The 18378-nt window shown below is 33.1% G+C and overlaps 2 protein-coding genes across 5 annotated transcripts; both read left to right on the forward strand.

Annotated features, from left to right (window-relative positions):
* The first annotated feature begins 99 nt into the window (after positions 1–99).
* Positions 100–7108, forward strand: LOC106873976 (meiotic recombination protein REC114). Of its 4 annotated transcripts, none has more exons than XM_089340278.1 (7): positions 100–1213; positions 2255–2868; positions 3960–4046; positions 4524–4610; positions 5478–5621; positions 6016–6084; positions 6684–7108. In XM_089340278.1, the coding sequence occupies exons 2-7, from the start codon at positions 2749–2751 to the stop codon at positions 6843–6845; spliced, it is 669 nt and encodes a 222-aa protein (XP_089196404.1). In that variant the 5' UTR covers positions 100–1213; positions 2255–2748; the 3' UTR covers positions 6846–7108. The 4 variants fall into 4 exon arrangements, with proteins under 4 accessions (XP_089196404.1, XP_052832034.1, XP_014777009.1 ...); XM_052976074.2 differs by having other exon boundaries at positions 100–454; positions 2743–2868; XM_014921523.3 differs by having other exon boundaries at positions 101–1213; positions 2743–2868.
* Positions 7109–7932: 824 nt separating this feature from the next.
* Positions 7933–12320, forward strand: LOC106873975 (mediator of RNA polymerase II transcription subunit 30). The gene is made up of 5 exons (XM_014921522.3): positions 7933–8023; positions 9361–9750; positions 10022–10183; positions 11661–11768; positions 11864–12320. The coding sequence occupies exons 2-5, from the start codon at positions 9370–9372 to the stop codon at positions 11963–11965; spliced, it is 753 nt and encodes a 250-aa protein (XP_014777008.1). The 5' UTR covers positions 7933–8023; positions 9361–9369; the 3' UTR covers positions 11966–12320.
* The last annotated feature ends 6058 nt before the right edge of the window (positions 12321–18378 follow it).

Raw genomic sequence — 18378 nt, forward strand, 5'->3', positions numbered from 1 at the left:
ATATTAAAATGAGTTGGTGTTGTTAAAAACTAGTGATAGAGGGAAGCACATGTATGTGAGTGTGTGTATGTGTGTTCACGTATCCATGTATATGCGTGTATGTATATCTACTTATGTATATGTGTTTGTGATTACGTATGCGTGTGTGACTATAATTGTATGTATATGTACATATGTTTGCATGTGTGTATGTAGATGTCTATGTATGTTTGTGTGTCTATGTCAATCCTCATGTGTATGCATGTATATATGCGTTAAGTCGTCAACCAGACGATTAAGTTTGAGTGTTTATGTGTGAGTGTGTGTTTAGCTGTTAAGCAGACGATAAATTTTGAGCGTGTGTATGTCTGTGTGACGCGCGTATGTATGTGTACGCGCATGTGTGTATGTGTATTTCGTCACTGACCAGACGATAAACTTCCAAACCAAAATCTCGTTATTTTAACCAGTAAAGGTAACGATTTATGGTAATCTTCCAGTTTCGAGAAGTAAAAGAAATAAATAAAAAATATTCAAGGGAAATAACTGAACGACTTACCAGTATTATCCGTACTACTTTTTCTCTAAAACAGCATGCGACGGAATTTTAACAGGCAGAAAAGAATCTAAAACAGCATGCGACGGAATTTTTTTTTATAAAAGTTTAAAATGTTTTTTTCTTTTTACAAACAGCATGCGACTTTTTTCTCCAATCTACCACGCTAGTGTGACTAAGAGAGCACTCATTTACAATATGTTTTTGCATTATTTCCTTGCACCAGCAGTAAATAAGCAACACCAGATTGAAGAGTGGAATATGGCTCCTTTCAAAAAATGAACTGTAGCGCACAGATTTCTTTTTTTTTTACACTGTTTACAGTACCATTCTTTTCCATCTATTCTGTCACCACGTGTAATAAGTCCGCATGGTACTAGACAGTCGTCGCAGGTAAACTTATTTCTAATAAGTCGACGACGCGCACACCATTCCAACATTCTGTATCTTGAGCTACTGCTTAAATCACAGATTTTCCATTTTACCTCTAATATTAATTCACGAGTGAGGATTTCGTTTTCAGCAACAATAAGATGTTGTGCAGCCGGTCTTCCACGAGGCATTTTCGATTTCTCATAAAAAACTGATATTCAATCACGTGTGTGATTTATATATAAACAGTTAACGTCAATCAAATCACGTGATTTATTTATAAACAAAGTAGTACGGATAATACTGGTAAGACGTTCAGTTATTTCCCTTGTATTTTATTTACTTTTTTAACCTCTCGAAACTGGAAGATTACCTGATTTATTATTGAATATTTTAGTGTTTGATGATAATATTGTATTGTAACAAAATTGAACCTTTTACCAAGGTAAAAATAACGATAAATGTTTATGTTCGGTTTATGAAAAGATACAATTTCTTGATTCTTTATTAATGCTACAGAGAAATAAAAGACAATCTTGGTCTTCTGTTGTAATTCTATCCACATTCAGGATGCTTCGTAAGAAAATTGATCTGAGTAAATTTATTTTTCAAAAAAAAACCTTCCTTGAAATTTGTTTAAAGGTAGATATAGCAATAGAGCAATGATTGAAACATCTTAAAGATGTTAAATAAAACATTTAACTTATGCTTTACATTGCATTCATCTCATTTATTTCCATTATGAAACATTAAAAGACCTTATAACAAAAGAAATAACTTACTGCATCTTATAAAATTAATGTCATGTTTTCAATCATATTCATGGAAATAATTCTAAAACATCCGTCACTTTCTCATTAAATGATTCTATACAAATAGCAATGAATTATCGAGTAAAAACATCGATATTTTTGCGTTTATTGTCCATGGGAAGGAATTCTGGACATACTTGCACAAATGTAAACCACTTGGACTTTGTTTCCTCATAACTTTCAAGAACAATGTATATCTTTCAATGAAATTTTCTCCAAATACTTGTCAAATGGTGCAGGTTACGATTACATCAAAATTTTATGCAAACAAAAATGGTGGCCGCGAACACATACATATATATCTACAAAATGAAACTTGATATTTTGTAGATATATATTTATATATATGATGTGCCCTCCATGTTTTATTTTATTTTTTCTCAACAAATTCCAATATAATCGTAATTTTTTTTAAAGTATATATATATATTCTTTGGTTATCCTGAGATATTAGAGCATCATTAATTAATCTATGTAAAATTATGCAATCCCTTTTCTCGTTGTTTTTATATATTTATTTCTTTATTGCCCACAGGGAGATAAACAGAGAGGACAAACAAAGGGATTAAGTCGATTACATCGACCCAGTGCGTAACTGGTACTTTTTTAATCGACCCTGAAAGGATGAAAGGCAAAGTCGATTTCGGCGGAATTTGAACTCAGACCCTAACGGCAGACAAAATACCGCTAAGCATTTTGCCCGGCATGTTAACGTTTCTGCCGGCTCACTGCCCTCGTTGTTTTTATATATTGACATTACCTTTACATATTTGTTTCTTCCTCACCTGTTCAAAGGTTTTTGCAAACATTCATCTCATTTCCACATTTTGCAATCTTTCAAGTAAATTGCAATACTTTTCCCCCATTAAAGGAATATAGATCGGCTCTATGGTGGAAATAATAAAACAACTAAACTTATTAATTTACTTTGATAAGAGACATTCGACTGGAATTTTCATAACTTGTCTCAGACTGTCTTAAAATGACCATTCCTTTTAATTACTTTTTCTTTCAAACTACTAGACCAGAATGTCTACTGTTGGATATCCCTATTGGGATATTGAATGTTATGCTCGATACCAGAATACCAGTAACACCAATCCAGAAAATTTACATGAAAATAATCTTGAACTAAATGGCATCTGGAAGGTATTTTATAAATAAAATTAACTGCAGTTATTCTAATGTTTTCTTCCTTCAATCTTTGTAATAGTGTAATATATGGTTTTTATGACAGGATGCATTTCCCATCACAAAGCACTTGACAGCATGTGATGGGGACATTTATTGCACTACTGTAACTAAATGGGGTCGTTTGCCAGGGTTAAATAGTTGCTTTTCCCCTAAAATAGTAATTCAAGGATACCCACTCACAGTGAAACTAAACTGCTTCTAACTCTCTTATCTGATTCAAAATTGACTCAAGGTTCTAGATTTGTGATCATTCAAACAGGTTAATTAAACAATAAATTTGTCTCTGCATTATGCTGGATTATTGGAAGGTAATTTGGTGACGGCTAAAGTTAAAATTTAAACTAATTAATATAAAATAATTAGATTTTTACCACCCACTTAATTGCATGTTATAAACCTTCAATATTAAAAAAAATGATGGATAGTGTTGTTGTTGTTGTTGTTTTAGAAAACCATATTATGTGGTTATCAGTTTGCGGTTATATTGGGGCTGATACCACCAAATATACTGTAGGTTAACATGTATAAGGAACCCTTTTTTGTCAAAAATTAGGTTAAGGAAATATGGGAGTTTCTTATACATGGATAGTATTATAATCCCTTACAAAACCTGTTATCCAAATTTTAAGCCCAAAAATTAAGGAGTTCCTTATACATGTTAAAATACAGTAAGTAAAATGAAAATATATGAAACACTTTAATGACATATCTTCTTGGGCCTCCATTAGTTAAGGTTGGTCATGCATGTATATGTACAGGCTTATGCATGATGTTTTTGAGGAAAACTGGCAGTTTCCCGTGTGTACAAGTCTCTTTGTTCCATGTCACTGATGATTACCCAAGGACAAGGCATCCAATGTACCCTGTTACAATGTTATGGCCAGCATCATTGTCAGTGGAGAAAGAGCCAGAACAGATGTGTATGTGTGAGAGAGAAAGAGAGCTTGTTCGTGATGTGTGGGTGGTGGGGGGCAGTGTGTTATACTGTCAAGATTATTTTCATTGCTCAAAATTAATTGTTTTTTTGTTTTTATTTTATTAATCAGTATTTCCTTTCAACACCAACAAAACAAATCAAGCTTTCTTTAGAGAATTCTTCACATTTGACTATAACACAGAATAACACTATTTTAGTAAGTAAACTTTAAAGTATTTTATTTATCCAGTGTTCATATAAATATTGGGTATTCTATTCCGATAAGTATTGTAGTATTGTTAAACAAAATTTACAGTAAAATGTTCAAACCAAAAGAGACAAATCTTGAAAAAATTAACATTTGTAATTTCATTAGTAATACACGAACTGGTCACCATGGAATACCACATGTTTGAAATACAAATATTTCAATAAATACAAGCAGTAGAGTTTGTTTGTCAAGAGCAGGACTTGCTAGTCACATAAGATCTTGTGACAGTACTTATTAATTGAAGAGATGGCCTTCTCCCATGAAAAAAGTGGCAATCATCATCATATATATATGTATATTCATCGTAACACACACATATTTACAAATATGGTTAGACAGATCCAAAGATAGATGATATTTATTAATTATACAACATTAACATACATATAACTAATACTTAATAAATATGCCATTACTTTCCAGGAAAACCATGCTGTTGTAGGAGGATCAAGCAATATAAGTGTATTCTTTTCTGCTGACTGCATGTTGTTTGTCAATCAGTTGACAGAAGTAAGTATTGTATTCAATGTCCTTGTTGTTGCTTCTTTTTTGTATATATATTTTATAAACATGTCTTGTATGTGTACATTTGTTTAAGTCAGTCAGGATTAGTGGAGTAAAGGCTACAGCCATTGCAAGCCTCATCAGACTAATGCTTAACCAGAATATCTTCGGGAAAATATTGTGTGGAAAGGGATCAGGGAAGAAGGGCTCTATGCGAGACTCTTGTAATGGAATAAATTATGCAAAAGGCAGCCTAAGGCCAGATGGAACAAAACTGGAATAATGTTGCAGGGTGAAGAAAACAAAATAACATTGATTATCATATAAAAGTAACACCATCATCAGTGATTTCCCCTTGATTGTACAAGTACCTCTCTCTATGGTTCTCTCAAGTAGGGGACTCCTAGTGAAAGGTTTGTTATAGGGCCAATCAGAAGCCTATCCAGATATTTAGTAACATTACAAAATATTTCCTAATTTCTTCCTTCATGAAATTAAACTGAGAACCAGATAGCTAAACTGGTAACCAGAGAAATATATTGTTTTGTGTCATTTGAATTACATGCCAAGTTAAGAGGGCCTAAGACAATGGTCATGTGGTGAAGATTATGATAAAATGTCTTGCATGTAATTACATTTTGACTTGGTTATTCAGTTGATAAAGGCCAAGAGAAGTGACGGTTTGTCTGTGACTGCTGTTTTACTTTGATAAGCAGTTTGTTGTGGCACAGCAGAGATGGACTTAAACAAAGCCCTCCATACAGAATTACAAACACTATCCGTTTGTCAATAATAGTTCTTTGTAATTAACAACTTGTCAAATAACAATATTAAATTTAATTCACATTTTATAGTTTTGTTATACATTTACAGAACTGCATTCGCCGTTTCAAAATAAAGTTCTCTGTGAACAATAACAAGAATGGTGAAGACTCCTGTCTTCATAGTGTAGCAACTTTAGCAAGGTTTTTTACTATAAAACAATTGTATAACAGTCATGCAGAATACATAGCCAAGGTAAGTCATATTAATTTCTATTCCTGTAATTAAAAACTTTGCAAATCCACTCACACTAGCATCTAAACTATGGTGGAATTTTAATGTAAAGATGGATAGAATGCTGCTAAGGATTCTGACAGCTTGCCACCCTAATAATCACGTGATGGTTTGACATTGATTGATCACTGAATAGGCTGATCACATGAAATTACTATGGTTTGGTCATGATGTCTGTTTGCCTACCAAGTGATTCGGTTATGAATCACTGCTACACATTGCATAGATGCTCCTTTGCAACCACTCCATATGTAGCACATCACTAACTGTTAGCAGTTAGTGATGAAAGTCGTCGATTAGCTCAGCTTACCTTTGATTGAAATAATTTTCTATATTTGAACCATTATATTTTCAGGGTTTTGATGCCAATACCGTATCAGCTACCACAACTCATGAAGAAGTCACAGTTGATAAAATTGCTAAAGTAAATTTTTGGATCAATTTTATTTTTTTAAAAAGTCAGGTTTTAATATATATATATATATATATATATATATATATATATATATATATATATATATATATATATATATATATATATATATATATATATATATATATATATATATATATATATATATATATATATATAATGTGGTTTCTTCTTTCTTCTTTTAATTAATTAAAAAAATATTACTAATGCAGATTTTCTTGACTGTGAGAAGTGAGAAAATGGATGCAATGAAAGGAATTAAGAATCAGGTGAAAATGAACTGAGGAAGAGAGTAGAAAGGAAGAGAGTAGAAAGGAAGAGGGTAGAAAGGAAGAGTTGTATTTGGACTGAAAGTAAAGTTACAAATGAAATAGATGTTCTCATCATTCTGCCTTGAAATAATTTTCAGAAAGGAAAGGTTGTCTTTACAGACATGTTTGTACTTCCATGAATACAAACGGCAAATGAAACTGGAATGTTGTAATCATATTTTTGTTATGTCAGTGGAGAAGTAAATGAAAGATTTCTTGTCTTTTTTTAAATAAAACTATCTTTACTTATATATACATATATATCTATCTATGTGCCAGATCTTACTGAAGCAAGACCAAACAGAACTGAGTAGAGCATATCAGGCAAGCACATTCAAAGAAGAAAGACTTGATAAAATCCTGCATCTCTGTTTATCTGATCCAATGTTTCCAGTTTTTGTGAATCAAGTTGAACAACATATTTATAATTTGAAAAAATAGTTCTATGAACTGAAAGCATGAATATTCGATGGCTTTTTAGATTATGGAAAACATATTTTGACATGAACACAAACATTCACACACACATACACACTCACTAAATACATATGCAGATGTGAAAACACACACACATGTATAGTCACAAACTAAATTCTAACTGCTGAGATTGTTAGAAATAATTTTCTTTTACAAATCTTGGAGTTGTACTTGATTTGAGACTGTATGTTGACATATCTCATGAAATAAAAGTGAATTTTAACAGTTTTGTGTCTTGTTAAATGTCTCTTCCATGCTGTGGCTTTCTAAGAAATCATATTTTTTTCTTTCTATCAATATGCAATGTTCATGAAACATTCAATTTATGTTACTGCAGATTTTGGTTTCAAAATTTTGCCACAAGGCCAGCAATTTCAAGGGAGGGGGATAGGTCAATTACATCAGCCCCAGCACTCAGCTGGTACTTATTTTACTGATCCAAAAAGGATGAAAGGCAAAGTTGACCCCCAATTGTTTTCCCCCAAAATTCCTGTTCTCGGAATCTACATAGTCCGAGATATATTTGTAGAAAATTTCATTAAAAAATATCTATTTTCTCGAAAGTTAAGGCAAATTGAAATGGATGCCAGTGAATTTTCCTAAATTCCCCCACCCCACCCCCTCCTAAAACACTTCCACCTCCACTCCACCCCAACAAAATTTTGCATATCCGGGACCTACATGATATAACATATTTGTAGACAATTTCATTAAAAAATATCCATTTTTCTGAAAGTTATGATCATCCAAAGTCGGGGAGGGGGCACGAATCTGTAGTTATGCCATATATATATATATATACACAATATCTGTTTATACAGGCTATTATATCTACAACAAATATATTGTTGTGGCTATGAGTTGTTTTAACTCTTATATATATAATATATGTGTGTATGATGATATGTCCGAATGTTCAAATTATCGGAAAGATCCAGGGGAATAATTACAACGTAGCCAGATGTCACATAAGTGTTCCTAGGAATCAGTGAGTGTGATCAGGGCTGATTTGGGGACAACAAAACAACGGGAGACTGTAAGCGGAAATGACGTCACTTTCGTAAAAACTATGGCGCTGGAACATCGTTTTGGCTCGATTTGATCTCATTTCACTTGGATCGGCGTTTTCAGGAATTATTTCTGTAAGTAAAATATTTTCACCTGGAAAAATACGTTTCTCTGATTGTATACTTCAAGAAAAACACATAGTCTCTGTAAATATTTCTCATTTTAATTTATCCGCTTTGTTATATTATAATGTTTATGTTTTATAAATTTCGAAAAGAAAACGTGTTTTGCAGCATTTTTTCGGTTTAACAGAATTTATAGAATTATTATTAATTCGTTGTTGTAAGTAGTGTTTATTTTCAAATTCGAAATTAGTATTGACTTCTAACAGACACGGATTACAATATTAAAAATATTATTAATATACTGCTTTTGATAATATATTGTGTCCTCATATTGTTTGTGGTTGAAGGCATATTATATTCTCATTGAACCAAATAAACAAACTTAAGACGATCCAGCTACATCACATATCGATGCTTTCGTTGTTTGAATATTAAAATATATCGACACTTCTTGGTGGAATACTTTTAACAACTAAACTCAGTTAACAAGCACGCTTGATTAAAAACAATATCCTGCATGAGCCAACGACAGAAGCTCTGAGTGGTCTTTCGACTTGCTAAGAATAACAGCCAAATCGGCAATTTTTCGATATACCACTCAAAAACGAAGGATGGCAGCCAAATCTCCCTCATGCCATTTTCTAGCATCTTAATAAATGATGTAGTTTTGGATACATTGTATCTCAAAGATCAATTCTCCCCGTCCATCCCTTTCTACCCACCTCTCTCTCTTGTAAAATTCGTCTTTCTTCTACTTCCGTCTTGTTTACTCAGGTATTTTCAACAATAGAGCTGGGGTGGAAAGCTTTTGATCATAGGTCTGTTGGATCGAGGTTGAACTGGGATTAATTCCAACACAGTATTTGCTATTATTTAGATTACGTGAAACCTATTTTACAGAACACCTTTAAAAACGTACATAAAACAAATTGACGACCACCAAATGGCTATTTAGACCAGCTCCATATGAAGAGGGGAAATAATCTCAAGGTTGTTAAACTCTCCAAAACTGACAATCCATTAAGGGAACAGACAAGCTTTTTGTCTGGAGGTCTGAAAGCATGTTCCTGACACAGTAGCCATCATCAGTACAACACTTATCTGATCTTATTTCCAGTAGACAAAGGACTCAGACTCATACAAAAATGAGTAGAAGTCATTATATTACATTATTTACTTTTCTGTAAGTTTTGGCAGATTTAAAAACAAAAATTATGATAGATTTTGCATCAGAGTAAACCACTAAACAAACATCTCTCTCTCTCTCTCTTATTTTGCGCATTTACTTTTTGTTCAAAAACTGCTTCGTGTAATTCATTTTCCTTAATTGCTGTTTGTCACTACAGGTGTTTTAGATGGCAGGTAATCATTCATATGGAGGATCACAAGGGAGTAACATATATCTAAATACAGGCATGTCAGCCTCAGGACAAGCCCCTCCAATGGCGGGGTCTGCATTAGTCCCACCTTTATCACAACAGCAAATGCATGGTCAGGCAGGTCAGACCGCTCAGCAACAAAACACTCAACAATCCAACATGCTGCCCCAGTCAAGTGGTGGAATGTTATCACAGGGAGGAAGCAGTCAGTTACCAAGTAATGTCCCAGGAAGCCAACAAGGTGGTCAGCTCCCTAAAGAGGTGAATAGTGTTTCCTTGTGTCGACTCGGTCAAGAGATTGTACATGACACAGTACAAAGAGCTGCAGATATCTTTGGTATTCTGAAAACCATATCAGTAAGTTTGCCAATAATCTCTTAATTTTTCATCATAATACTTTTTGCTGATTTCAGCCTTTATTAAAAGACTAATTGATTTTAGTTTGAATAATATCATCATCATCGTTTAACATCCCTTTTTCCTTGTTCGCATGGGTTGAAGAGTTAAATTCTATTGGAATAAAGCTAGTAAAAAATATTTCACCCTAAATTGTTATTGAAAACATCAATGGATGCATCAGTTTTTTTTTTTTTTGTAATTAGTTTAATGCAATATTTCTCTGTTGCAGTTGCCTAATGGTGCTTCTTATAATGTACAACAATACCAAGAGAAGAAAAATAAACTTGATGATCAAATGAGGATTTTGAATTTAGGTTTCCGAAAACTACGTATCATCTCTGAAAAAGTAGAAGAAAGCACTGGTCCAAGAGAAGCAATGTTTTCTTCTGAAGTAAGAATGTTTCGATAGTGATATTTTAAATTATTTTTATTTTTGAACTTATAAGATGCTTTTTTCCTTTCAGAATAACTATTTAAAAAATATGATTTATTATTAAATAGATCTTTCTTTGCTTCTCTATAAAGTTTACTTTTTGTATAAAACAAATCTTTTATTATTGTTGTTATTCTGGATCAGCCCTGATTAAGCAATCTGGTGATGAAAGGATTTCCAGCTATGACCATCCTGACTTTTTTTTCTCTGATGCTTCCTTCTGTTGTAAGGTAGTATGCTGTGATTTGAGGCAAATTCAGCTGCTATTTCTTGCAGATCAAGCACCACGTAAAGAATTCCTTTGTAGTGGCTTAAGAAATCCTTTTTGCCAATCATGGTATCAGCTCCCTTGCACTTTTCCCCCTCAAACCGTACTCCAGTTACTACAATTTCTCAATAATTATCCTCATCACTTATATGTCACCTACATAATGGAAACTATCAACCATATTCTCATAGCTGACAAATTCATAGACTTTCTTATTAGTTGCTAAATGTCACGTATATTTAGAACAGTAAGACCATTGTTCATTATCAATCTGCCAGAAATTCCTTTTGTGTACCCATAGAGTAGTGAGTTACTGTTTACTCTCCTTATCGATCAGGAAAAACCAGTTTAGTGCTGTGTCAGCAATTAGGACTTTGGTGTATGACATGTTGTCCTTTGGACTCTAAGCTATAGTTTCATTTTTGGATCATATTCTACAACTCTTTGGTAGATTCTAAATTAAGAATCAGGGCATCTGCAAATAAAACTACCAAAAATCATCCAGTTTTAATCTACTGAAGAATTAAAACAAATGGTAGAGAATTGATGAGAGGGTTTTTACTGAAGACTATTATTCATCATTATTTAATGTCCATGTTCCATGCTGGCATGGGTTGGATGGTTTGACAGATTCCAGTGGGTCGAAGGACTGCATTCTGGTCCAGTGTTTGCTTCAGCATGGTTTTTATGGCTGGATGCCCTTCCTAAAGCCAACCACCTAACAGTATGTACCTGGTGTTTTGTTTGTACCACCTGCACTAGTGAGGTTATCTTGCAGATTGCAAGACTATAAACCAAGGAAGTCGATGGGGGTGGGGCATGAGAGAAGGGTGGAGAGCAGGTTGTTATTGTGGAGGAGTCACATGACTATTCACATTTAGAAGAAAGGGTGAGAATGATCAGGTGGAACTGCAAAGAGATAAATAGTAGTGATGAGGTGTCCAGGTGGCCCCTCAGGGTATGAGGTGAGTGAGGAGAGAGGAATTAGGAATTTGATGGATGTCTTTTTACTGAATTCTTCACAGAGTTCACTGTCAGTCCTTACCTGCTTTACATAACTTTACCAAGTCTCAGAAGCCATTCATTAGTAATTTTAAGATATTTTTTTGTTTTCTTTTAAAATTGCACATATTGTTATTTTAGTAATTTATTTTTTAATTTCTGTAGAATCTTATACCAATTTGTAACAAGGAATATAACACTGAATTCCTTCGAGATGCTGAAAAAAATAACCTTTACCAAATTGTTTCTGAAGAACACAGAGACATGGTTGAAGTAAGTTTTTGTGTTTGAGTCTGTTTCTGTTCCCATTTTAACTATTTTAATTCGTAAGTAAAATTCTAATCATTTATCTTCTTTTTTTTTTCCAGCGAATACAATTGAAAAGCCGTCAACTGAAGGAAGTTATTGATCACATCCGAACAATAATTTGGGAGATCAATACGATGATCACTATGAGAAAAACTGGCTGATTGATTGATTTTCTATGAATCATCCTGAAGAAAACTTCCATTGGTCCTCTGATAGGTTATATGTACCACACTGGACAGCTGAACTTAGGTACCTTTGCACTGGACTTGGTCAACATTCTACCATTTCTGGTAAACACTGACAATATAAGAATTTACTCCAGATGTGCTCCATTTTCTAATGTGCACAGTCCACCTAAGTCAGTTTCCTTTATCTGGAATATAAATCTGAAGTTGTTGCAACAACAAAGAATATTTACTTTGTGTCCAACAATAGAATATTTAATTCTTATAATACAAATCTTTGTAAATATCACCAAATATATTTGCCATTAAAGTTTACTTTTTTTAAACTTTATTTTCTTGACAGTATTTTTTTTACTTTTACAATGCACTATTTATGTAATCATCAATATATATTTATGTGAGTGTTTTTGTCTCCTTGTCTTAACATCACACAATAATTGTAAAATAAACATCACCATCATACAAGCAGCGTCTTATTTCCAGTCTTCCATGAAAACAAGGTTTGGCAATGGAGGAGCGTCTGGCCATAGAAAATCTGCCTCAATGAACTCTGTCTGACCTATGCAAGCATAGAAAAGTGGATGCTAAAATGATAATTATTTATCTTAGACTAGTTTCAATCCTTTGTTGAGATTTTATCAACATCCAAGCATCTTCTTTATCCACAGAGACACTTCTTACAAATCACCGAATGTTAAGATCCTAAGTAAATTAAATGGATCCCAATTTGTGTATAGAATGCATTCTAGACAGCTGGTTTCATTAGTAAATCACTGTTGTATTACTAATGTTTTCTTTCAATATATACTATACTACAGAATATAGATTTTTAACCAACATTATGTATTGTGTAAACACCTTATCTGTGTATACAATATTTTCAAAGACACAAAAAGATCAACAGGACTTGTTTTTCTATCCATAAAGTTTGTCTATCAAGACAAGATGTTGTTTACATCTGTCTATGCATACAGTTTTGGTTGAATAGTTATCAACATTCTCTGCAGTGCAGTTTAGCACTTTCTTTAATCCCCTATTCTTTTCAGAACCCCATTAATTTAATTATTTCTTTCTTCTTAATCATCTACAATACCCCCACCTCCTCCTTTCATGTGGTGTATGTTTCTTGCTCCTTCTTGCTTTTCTACAATGACCTTACTTTTCTTATCTTAATCTATACGTCCCATGTATATACCCTGCTATTATACAGATTCACCTTTGCCTATATGATCCATTTGTTTTACTTTTCATTCCAACCCCTTCTACTTCCCCACCCATCATTGTCTTATTATTTATATAAAGATATATGTAATCAAACGTTGAAGGAGACCAAAGTCCAGAGAGAGAGCTTTATACAAATAATGTGACCAGCAAATATTTCTATCATATTTATTATGTCCCAACAAAGAAATTTCACCTTTCACTCTAAGGTGACCATCAGAGGTGAATAATATTTATTATTTTGAATAATGCGAGTCCCAAGATATCTTACATGATTAGAAAATTCATACATTAATAAATTTACATAACGTAATAAATGTTATATATTTTCTTAGTTATATTTTACAAAGAAAGAACAAAGTTATATTCCAGCAAGAATTAACATCACAGTGAGAGCAGAGAGTGAACTGCTATCATCTGATAAATGGTATCAGATGGATAGGAAATAACATGATGTGGTATTGAATAGCACACTAACATTACATACAAAGATATAAGTATGTATTCGACTGGATATTATTTTTACTGTAATCTCGCAGCTCATTGAGTTATTTTAAGACACCTTTCGGTGTTTGAACATAAATGGAAGGTGAAGTGACAAAGTTACTTTCCATTTGTTATGCCATTCATGAACTTCAGTAGTTTCACTTTCTCGATCCCAAAATGAAACATCGCTGTACTAATATAACAGTTAACCATATTAGTAGTCTCCTCACACCTTAAGCACTAACTTTTAAAATGGTTGGTGACTGTCAAACTACAAAATACATTGACTTTGTAATTTTAAAAAATGGAAGCGAAAAATGAATATGAAAAAATTTCATTCAATCCATTACTGATACAATTCTTGTTCCTTTTCTGTTGCTGGCATCAAAAACCTATAAAGAAAAATGAAGCTGATTTCTGTCTTAAATTGTTGTTCAACCCTAGATCAAGAAGCCTTGTCACCAAAAAAGATGCTTAAGGCATAACAACCAGGTCCTTTTCTTCCAGCATACAATGTTATTATTATTCAATGTGTCTCCCCATCACCTTTAAGACAGTGAGATTCGGCGGCTATTTCTAGCAGGTCAAATGACCACAGAGTATCCAGCCTTGGGTTGCTATGCCCTTTGCAAACTTTAATATTCTGCATTAATACTGAATTCACCAAAAAATAAAGTGAGAAATACAAAACACCAATATATATATAACATATACATATATATAATTATTAATAATAAAGTGTGGAGACTTGTAAATCCACAAAATTTATTTTATAATCTCTCAAATACTGATCGAAGTAGTTAGCCCTTAACTGAGAGTGAATACAGTATCCACCCGGATAATATAGCTCACTTTTATATATATATATACATACATATATATACTGCCTGTCTCTTGTCAAAGCTTGTTTCTCCAGCGTTCACCACTTCACCTCGTGATGCTTAACAGCCCTCACCGTTTGTTTTTACCGTTTTGTTCTTACTGTCATGTTTTTGTTACCACTTTAACCCTCTGCAAAAATCCCAAATTTTATTTAATTTGCTTTGCGGGAAGGACTGTTTTAATGAAGTCGCGTCTTGTTCCTACCTTCTAAATGCAGAGTAGATAAAACAGGGGACAACTGACGAAGGGATTGTTCTTTATGTTGCCTGTCTCGTTTCTCTACTTGTTTCTTTCGTTGTCCAAAAAAAGTTCGTTTTCCAGGTTTTGTTTTTTTATGTTCTTGTTTTTCATTTTGTTCATGTTTTTTGACGTTCTGTACCCATATATGCATGTATATATTCATATATATGTAGGTATGTAATATTCTGAATTAAAATTATGCACACTTTATTTCTTTATATTGAAGATTTTCTTTTTACTGACTTAACCCTTTCTTGGACAACTAGACAGACAGACAGATAGTACATGATATTACTATGACGATGTGCGGTAATGTTTCACTTCAGCTCACCCTATCACGGTCGACTGATCTACTTCAAACCTCGTTGACATTTTATTAAACGACCTAAATTTTGTGTTACTTGGGACGGTTACAACACTTTGGATTACGTATCTACGCAAACAGGGTCAAATCACAAAGATAAAAATATTTCAATGCTTAATTTCATTTCAATAATATCCTCGTCCCAAATAGTCATTGTTCATTGTTTGTAGTTGAAAAGGAATCCAGAACAAAAGTTAGCCTCGTACACTTTCACTTTTAACCTAAACAATTCCACTTTATTCGCACTGACAACAATAGCAACACCGATGGAGATTTCCTTCGTTTTGAAGCTGCTAATACTACCCGCTCCTCGTTTTTGGAATTTTAGACTTTATGAATTGAAAATTTTTTTTAAAAGGGTTTTAATGTCACAAAGAATAAAAAGCAGAAGCAGCGAGGTATTAAAATTTGAAAAGAACTTTTCATTAAATCTATGAAAGCGGCAAGATCCTCCTCGATAAGATCATTTGTTCTATTCATGGACTTTGAAATAAGTTTTTAATAAATTATATAATGACATAATTTTCTTTATTTCAGTCTTATATAAGGTGGATGGGTTAGCAGTTAAATGCCTCAGTATTTTACACCAAAAATGTTGCTTACTGGGAATGAAACTAAAGTGTTAATCTGGATTAGGGTCAATTAATCTCCACCTTTTATTATATTAATTATGGTGAACATGTATCGAAAAATTACCCGCCGACTCTCATCACAAATGGTCGATTCAAAATTCAGCAATAATTTAAACTTCCCCCGATTATTAACCGCTCTTAATTGTAAAAGTCATTAACTATTATAAATGAGGTTTTTATCTTCATTTAAATGCAGCTATTACTAAATAGAAATTAACTTCAGAATGGTTTGAATGCAATATACGAAAACATCAAATACTGAATAAAAGGTGATTATGGACTATAGCGTACCGTTTTGCAAGCTTTAATTTTCTCTTCATGATAGTTTCTGGCCAATACTCGACCACCATTACATTTACCCGAATGTAAATTTTACAGTAAATCAAAGTAATTTTATGTGTTTTACAGCAAGTCCATGAAATAGATCGTTGCATGTTATTTGTAGTGACTACAACGAAAGTGCAGGCTAAAATATTACTGATAGAGAATCGTGAGAAAATGAAATCGGTACGCTATAATCTAAGATCGCCTAAACTTCAATAGCTATTTATAAATACTGAAAAATTAGGCTTTGAAATAAAATATTCGGTATCATCATACCCGTCTAAGGAGACCAAAGAAATAATATCCATCACGTGAGACGGGTGTTATAGTAAAATTGACTGGAAAAGGGTAAAAGAATTGAGGATGAGGAAGGGAGTAAAAAATTCTTTAACAGAAGGAAACAACAACCCAATTCGTTGCTCTTTTCATTCTCCATGAGGTAAATGATGATTGTTATTCCGAAAGTTTACACTCGTTTTACAAGACAGATGGAAGAGTAAAAATTTACCGAATATTCATGAAGACAAGAGAAATAAATTGCTCCCATTGTTATTATTTATTTGTTATTATTAATTTTTTTATAATAAAATATAATTTCCCTCTAGAATGATAATTTAAATACATTATTTTATCAATTATGTGTATTAAATTAAAAAATAAAGTATATTGTCAAAATTGAGTGGAAAGAATTACACAAAAGATGAGATTTTCATCATGTTGTTGTTGTTCGTTTTCTTGTTGCCAATGATGACCAAAACACCTGACTTTTCATCGTAGCCCTTATATCAAACCAGTCATAAAAAAAAACAAAAAAACAGCGAAGGTCGTCGTCAACAAATGTTTGTTTGATCTTTTTTTTGGTTTTGTTTTCTTATTGATGATATATCAGTTGTAATCCATGATGCAAGAGCAATATTTAGAATTAATTAGTGAAGCTGAATGTAAAGATCAACTTGAGATGGTAGCAGTGGACGCTTGGTTGATATCCGTCGGTGTGTCAGAGCCAGAGAAGGACTCAATAAACCGCACCAACATCGTGAAATGACCAGGAAGAAACACGTAACTTGTATAGACCGACATGGCAAACACTGCCACCAATATAGAATTAACGATCCACCGTTCCATGGGCTCCATCATGTAGATACCAATGCTGAGGATGAAACGGAGGTACCAGTAGGAAATCCAATTCCATATTGATTTGATCATATTTACGGTAAATGGCAGAGGTGTGTAGAGGCACCTGCAACGAATGACATCCAAAACAAGGCGTTACCCCTGTCAGAAGATTGTTATATATTAAACAGGAACCGGAACTCAGGTGCTGGAGTCACTTCCCTTGTACCTCAGTGTAGGATCGTATCAATTTAATTCATTCGCTAATTGATTGACCGGCCGATTAATTAAACAATCAATTAGTGAACTGATTAAAGTAGTTTGGTGACTGATTAATTGACCGAAAGATTAATCAAGTAGTAGAATAGTTAACAATTGACAAATGAAAATTATGTGAAATAGAACCAGTGCGTGTTTATTATTAGTCTACCTATCCTCCAGAGATAAATAAAAAATGTTTCGCACGAATTTACATCATGAATCTTGCAAAAACGAAATACTTCTCTTGTTTTTGACTGATTCAACTTTTGGACTATTTTTTGCAGCCGATATTTCTTGAAGTTCACCGTAAATCTAACGGGGTGGGGCAAGTTTCAATAGAGTCAGAAATTGTCCAGTGCGCCAAAAAGCTGGAATTTCTTAAACATAATAGATTACGATTCTAAATAAAAAGACGTGGGGGCGGGTGGTCTTGATCCTTTTCCCGTTCCATACTTTTTTTTTTAATTTTGGCTCTTTCCGCAAATTATTGTTTAAATTTTCATGATTCAATTACTTGGAGAATTTCAAAATTCCAGCATGTTCATTTTTTTCACTTCGTGTATTTAAAAATTTCGAATGAGAATACACACACACACACACACATCATTTTGTAGGATTTCTTTTTCTTTTTCTTGTTTGCTTGGATAAGATAATTCAAAAGAGATCCTTTCACGAATTACTTTGCCAAGTAGCTGCAGTGGATATCTTTCCTAATCAGTGGTAAAATGGATATAGTATTCTTTGTCGGGTATAGTAGGTTCTATAAGAACAACAGTTGTCAAAATGCCAATGTTATACATGTATCTGATCATTTATAGAGATGAGCATCATGTTATTAACATTGGAACCACATTCAGAATGGGAAT

This window comes from Octopus bimaculoides, chromosome 23 (genome assembly GCF_046866305.1).
Source record: "Octopus bimaculoides isolate indiv1 chromosome 23, ASM4686630v1, whole genome shotgun sequence".
Lineage (NCBI taxonomy): Eukaryota > Metazoa > Mollusca > Cephalopoda > Octopoda > Octopodidae > Octopus > Octopus bimaculoides.